The 6180-nt window shown below is 40.8% G+C and overlaps 1 protein-coding gene across 1 annotated transcript; it reads left to right on the forward strand.

The window, feature by feature from the left end:
* On the forward strand, positions 1-2039 carry LOC147334953 (zinc finger MYM-type protein 1-like). The gene is made up of 3 exons (XM_086286961.1): positions 1-468; positions 893-1007; positions 1215-2039. The coding sequence occupies exons 1-3, from the start codon at positions 29-31 to the stop codon at positions 1740-1742; spliced, it is 1083 nt and encodes a 360-aa protein (XP_086143087.1). The 5' UTR covers positions 1-28; the 3' UTR covers positions 1743-2039.
* The last annotated feature ends 4141 nt before the right edge of the window (positions 2040-6180 follow it).

Raw genomic sequence — 6180 nt, forward strand, 5'->3', positions numbered from 1 at the left:
TTGTTATGCCCATCAGTTAAACCTGGTAATGCAACAAGCAACCTCCCACATCCCTCAAATCAGTCACTTTTTTTCCGACATAGCAGGATTCGCTTCTTTTTTTACTAAATCGAGCAAGAGGACTGCAGTGCTTGACGAGGTGGTGGCGCACCGACTTCCAAGTGCATCGGCAACCCGTTGGAACTTCAACAGTCGTGCTGTGAATACAGTGTATGAACATAAAGACGATCTGGTGAGGTGTTTTCAGACCATCCGTAACAGTGAAGGATTTGATGCCCCTACAAAGAGAGATGCCGGTGGTTTCGTGAGAATGCTGGAAGACGAAGCTTTCTGTTTTTTCCTGGCCTTGTTTCACAAGATAATGCCACATGTAGACATGCTGTATAACCACCTACAGAAGAGAAACATCGATTCTGTCACCATCGCAGGGATCACCCAGACATTCATCAGCCGCATGCAGGCTATCAGGTAGGCATAAAAGCATAAATATGTAACCTAGAATAAATGTTAATTATCTATGCATAGATTCTATCAAATTCTCTGCATATATTCTGTGTTCTGTGACTTAAATGTTTAATGGAATTCAGATAATTTTGATTTATATCAGCCTTTGAAGTAATTTTATGAAAAATATTTGATTAAGTATATTTGATGAAGTATATTCCCAGTAATGATTTGATGTAGCCTATACCATAGGCTATTTCCTGAAATTATGGCCAGGGCCTTTATTTACTTGCACTGGTTTTCCCCCAGCCATTAAACCAGGTCCGGTTATTAATTAAATCCGGTAATTCCCGGTAATTAGAACACAACCTTTGTTTGGTTTGTGTTTGGTTAATATATCCCTATTCAGTTTTCAGAAGCCATTAATGAAACTTATGTATTGGATCAGGGAGGCACTTCCTAATCTGGTTGTGGATGAGGAGTACAGGGGACCTGTTCAAGACCCACCCACAAAGAGACGGAGAACATTGGGGGAAGACAGGCAACACCATTTGGCACTGGAGGTAAGCACTAGCTGCTTGGTCTGATTTAAATCGGATCATCAGATAAAATCTAATGACGATGCTGTCAGATGTCATTTGATATAGTGGTCATGACTGTTTTGTTTTGTTATGGACAGATTTTTTTTTTCAGAATAATGATTAACATGAGACATGTGCCAAAGTCTTACCACTGAATCTAACTCTTACCAATTATATATTATTGGATAGGTGTGCGACACCATTATGAGCCATGCCAAGGAGAGGTTTTCTTTCACCAAGCACCTTGTCAGCGCCACTCTGTTGCAAGGAGACTTGTTCCAACAACACAGCAAAAATTTTCCAGATGCAGCACTACAAACCACAGTGGAAGCCTATCCCTCATTGGACAAAGCCAGACTTAAAACAGAACTGTCCCTGATCTACGACAACGAGGAGTTTCAGAGTTGTAGTGGTGCGCTGGCGCTCTATCAGGTTCTGATGGAAAACAACCTTCAAGACACATTCACCGAAACTGTAAGTCTTCTTAACATCCTCATCACCACACCAATGACAACATCAGAATCGGAGAGGTGTTTCTCTACTTTAAAGAGGATAAAAACTTTCCTGAGAAACAATATGGCTCAGGATCGGCTCAACGCTCTGGCTATGCTGTCCATAGAGAAAAAACTCACACAAGAACTTCCTGATTTCAACACCAGGGTCATCGAGAAATTTGCCACTCAGAAAGACAGACGAGCAAAGTTCTTGTACAAATAAGAACCCTTAACCATATTTACTCTCTTTCTCCATCCCTCTCTCTTTCTCTCTTTAGCCCACCCCCCCAATCAGTTTACAGTTGTTGTTTTCAATAGTTATTTTTCATTCATTCAAAAAAAAAAAAAAAAATCTGTTCATGTTCATTTTTACAAATCTATACAAATGGCCAGAATATGGTTGTTCATTTTTACAAATCTATACAAATGGCCAGAATATGGTTGTTCATTTTAAATTTAAATTAAAATTGTGTTGTTTGATGTACTCATTAAATGGGTCATTTTAGTCGATATCATAAAAATTGCCCCCCCTGAGATTTTTTTCAGGAGCCGCCACTGTGTCTGAGCGTCATCATTGACTTATCCCCTTTTCAGCCCCTTTTCAGGGTGTAACAGAGACAGGGGAGTGGAGCTGTTTAGTTGCAAAAGACAAATACCGTATTTTCACGACCATAAGGCGCACTTAAAAGTCTTAGATTTTCTTCAAAAAGTACGGCGCGCCCTATAGCGCGGTGCGCCCTATGTGTTGTAAGGAGGACGTAGTAGAGAACACCATGAGAACGTTAAAGGGTGAAGTGTGGGCGTTGATCGTATATACCGGGACAATCGCACATACCTGTATAAAAGAACAGGTATGTGCATTATGCAGGACATCGTTGTTTTAACAACCCTGAAAATGGCAAAGAGACACGCTTACGAAGCACAGTTTAAACTGAAGGCCATCAGCTACGCGGAGGAACATGGAAATCGAGCAGCGGCGAGAGAATTTAAGATTAACGAATCGATGGTTCGCAAATGGAGGAAGCTGGAAAACAAGCTCCGGCAGGTCAAGAAAACGCAGCTGAGTTTCCGCGGACATAAGGCGAGGTGGCTCGAGTTGGAGGAAAGACTCGAGCGGTGGATCATCGAGCAAAGAGCGAGCGGGAGAAGCGTTTCGACGGTCACCATTCGGCTAAAAGCAGTTTCACTAGCTGAAGAGATGAACATTGAACATTTCCAAGGAGGTCCGTCTTGGTGCTTTCGTTTTATGAAACGGTGCCATTTTTCCATCCGGACCAGGACTACGGTAGCGCAGCAACTTCCAGGGGATTATAAGGAAAAGCTGGCCATCAAAAATGTGAGTACCAAACTCAGTTTTGCTCCTGCTTTATTTTTAAATATGCACACTTGTATGCTTGTGTGTTGTTGATGATAACGATTACCGGCAATAGAAATGTGAGTAAGGTACCGAATTCAGGTTTGCTCCCGCTTTATTTTTAAATACGCATACGGTACTTGTATGCGGCCTATGGTCCAGTGCGCCTTATGTGTGTGTTAAATACAGTAAGGGCACACATAACTGAGACTGCGCCTTTTAGCACAGTGCGCCTTATGGTCGTGAAAATACGGTAAGCTTAAAGCAAAACCTGAAACACATGGTGAATTGTTTTTTTTTTTTTTTCATTACTATGCAAACCCCTTTTAGTTTTGTAAATATTGACTATATTGAGAAATCTTATTTTATTCTTACTTTATTTTACAAATTTATTTGTGAATTAGGCCATTCAATAAAGATGGATTTTATGTTGGTGGTTGTAAAGATCTGGGTGGATAGTTTAATTTATTCTTTATGTTATTTTATTTTTTAATTCCATTTTTGAGTTTTATTTTTTAAGACTTGGTGAACTGCATTTTTTAATAACATTGCCTACCCTTTTTAGTTTAGTTAATATTGGCAATAGTAAGAAGTATTACTGTTGGGCTTGGATGTATTTAATATAGGGCATCTAATTAGTGTTTTTAGTTTAGGATCTGATGAGGAATATTTTATTTTATTCTTTGTTGTTTTGTTTTTCTGTTTTCCCCTTGATGGATTACCACCTTAATGTGGTCAGGGGGGGTTTGCGTTCCTCAGTGACCCTAAGAGCTACACCAGCAGAAGTTTAGCCTGCAGGTGCGACACCCAGGTTGGTCTAGTCTTAGGGTGGAGGCCTGACAAAGTGCAATCCAGTTACATGACAAAAACAGTTATCAAGAGCACCCCATAGCACATTTCTGTTCCTATTCTGATCGAATTGGGCTTCAGTGTTTGTTTACAGTACAGCTCCACATACAGGAGACAGCAGGTGAAAATTATGTTACCTGTCAGCGTCCAGCTGCAGCCTGTGTTCAATATTGTTATAAACTGATATGGATCAGTTCATGTCTTTTTTTGTTTTTGTCTTTTAGTTTGTAAATTCTGTTTCACTGCAACATTGAACTTTTGGGTGATGACAGAAAGACTGTGAGAGCAAGTGCACTTTATTCAGCTTGAGCCTGGAAGCTGATAAAGAGCATTCACTAATGTGTCGTTAATTCAAACTGGAAATGTAAGGCTGGAAACCTGTTTCAGAAATCCTCTGGATCGTACCATGAATCTCATTTGTTTCGCTGTTTAAAGGAGGGAAGGTGTGTTTAGATGATGCTTGCTGGTTGTAACAACCGTATCCTCTGACACCATACCCTGAACCCACTGCTCCACTCCTCCCCTGCAGCCGAGCACAAACCACACTGACCACACACTGCTACTAAGAATCAACATGAACACGACAGAATTAACCAGCATTGTTAAAACAACAACTATCGAGGGCACACATTTGCTGGCTGTCTTAACTTGTTATCAGCTCCCAACACACATTATCAGCACATTTCCACACATGAGTGTTGTTTACACTGAGTGTTTTATGTCACAAAAGACAAACAAGCTAATTTTTCACAGTTTAACGACTCACTGGATGAATTTACATCTGAGAGAAAAACATGTTTTAGTGAAAAACTGCACATCCATGTTTTCTGGAAGACAGGTTCAGAGTGACTTCCCAACAACCCTGCAGACAACATTGTGCTTTTGTTTCTGTGTCAGGTACAAAAAGGTGAACCTTATACACACCTGATTAATGTTTATGGGACTTATCTTGCTGGTAATGATGCTTTGGTTTGTCATTTTGTTAACAACATACACCCTGGTTCTGTCTGTCATCACTATAGCTGCATGTGTACAATGTGGATATTGATGTTATGTAACAACGAGGCGTGTGCCGACAAATCCAGGAAGTCTTTGATGAAGCTCATATTCAGGCTCACTTCTTTAAGGGACGGTGATGTCACCGATGACATCTGAAGTCTCGCTGGTTCAGAAAGTGTTTCGAGTGTTGGTGCGAGTTACGAACAGTTTCAGCTGTGACACAGAGGAGCTTGTTTCCATGGAGCCTGCTTAAAGGAGAAGGGTTTCCTCCTGTGTGGCAACACTTTGAGCTGATCTTTCTCAGGAAAATATTACACATAATGTTCACGTCAATAATGAAATGTGTTACTGCTAAAATACTCACAAGCTTTTGTGTTTTTGAATTCCAAGGTGAAGTGTTTGTGTTGTACCAAGCAACTGGGGAACACCACCAACACCAACACCACCTGATCTATGGGTATTATCTAGGCAGAGGTGCATCGATCCAAACCTTTACAGGCCTGCTGTGGGATACTCTCCTCAGTTCCATGTGAAAGGGTTTTCCAAAGTCGGGGAGATTATTACCAAAAAGAGAAACAAGCTCATTCCAAGCACAATGGGAGAAAAACAGAATTATTTTCTTAATAAAAATGAATAATGTCACCATCACCTCAGTATTCATGAGTACACTCTCTGTCCCATCATTTGAAAACACTGCAACAGTTTTAACATCAACATCTCACGTCCTCTTGGATTTATCTAAACAAACTGTAATCAGACTGATGAGTTTGTTAATATTTGTGCGCTGTTCACAGTGTTGTTAGTTTTGGTCTAAAATATTCTGACTTGAGCTGTTTGCGCCGTAGAATTTATTGGCATGTTGCACCTGTTGCTGCTGGTGCTTTGACATTTCAGCAGACATATCAGTGTCACATACATTGTGTTAATTCAGCATGAGTTCAGAAATACATGAAAAAAACTTAAAACAAAAATGCTGGAGTCCAGGAAAGCAGTCCAAAGAAATCAAAGTTCCAGCAGCAGGAGCCCAAAACAGTCTGTCTGAGCTTTGTCAGAAAGATGCAGTCCTCAGCTGAGCTGCCCTGGGAACAGGAACTGGAAGTGGAGAGCGGAGCTCAGGAGCAGTAGCAGTCACTGGGCAAACTAGGTTAATGGTGCCAAAGACGGTTTCAACTTGACACCGAGGTGTCACTCTGAATAATGTCTTTAGAGTTCAAACACACAGTAGTGGAGTTATCTGATTCAGGAGATACAGAGTCCACGGAAGACGAAACAGTGTTACTGTTGATCTATTTTTACTTATTTATTTATTTGATGGATCCGCCTCCCCCTTGTGTCGACCATTCTCACCTGCTGGTAAGCCTCAGTCCTGAACTCCTCTTCCCTGTATGGTTGAATGTGAAGTTGATTTCCCTGTCTGGATAATAAATCTTGGAAGCACATCTCCTCCCTCATTTTAGTA

The sequence above is a fragment of the Aulonocara sp. 'chitande type north' Nkhata Bay genome, linkage group LG3 (genome assembly GCF_057382095.1).
Source record: "Aulonocara sp. 'chitande type north' Nkhata Bay isolate Kocher_YH1m ecotype deep benthic linkage group LG3, A_spYH_male_GT1.1, whole genome shotgun sequence".
Lineage (NCBI taxonomy): Eukaryota > Metazoa > Chordata > Actinopteri > Cichliformes > Cichlidae > Aulonocara > Aulonocara sp. 'chitande type north' Nkhata Bay.

Excerpts from the sequence above, each read along its gene's own strand:
- LOC147334953 (XM_086286961.1), top strand. The coding sequence starts at position 29 with ATGCAACAAGCAACCTCCCACATCCCTCAAATCAGTCACTTTTTTTCC. Across the intron at positions 469-892 it reads AGCCGCATGCAGGCTATCAG|GGAGGCACTTCCTAATCTGG; the intron begins GTAGGCATAAAA and ends GTATTGGATCAG. Across the intron at positions 1,008-1,214 it reads AACACCATTTGGCACTGGAG|GTGTGCGACACCATTATGAG; the intron begins GTAAGCACTAGC and ends ATTATTGGATAG.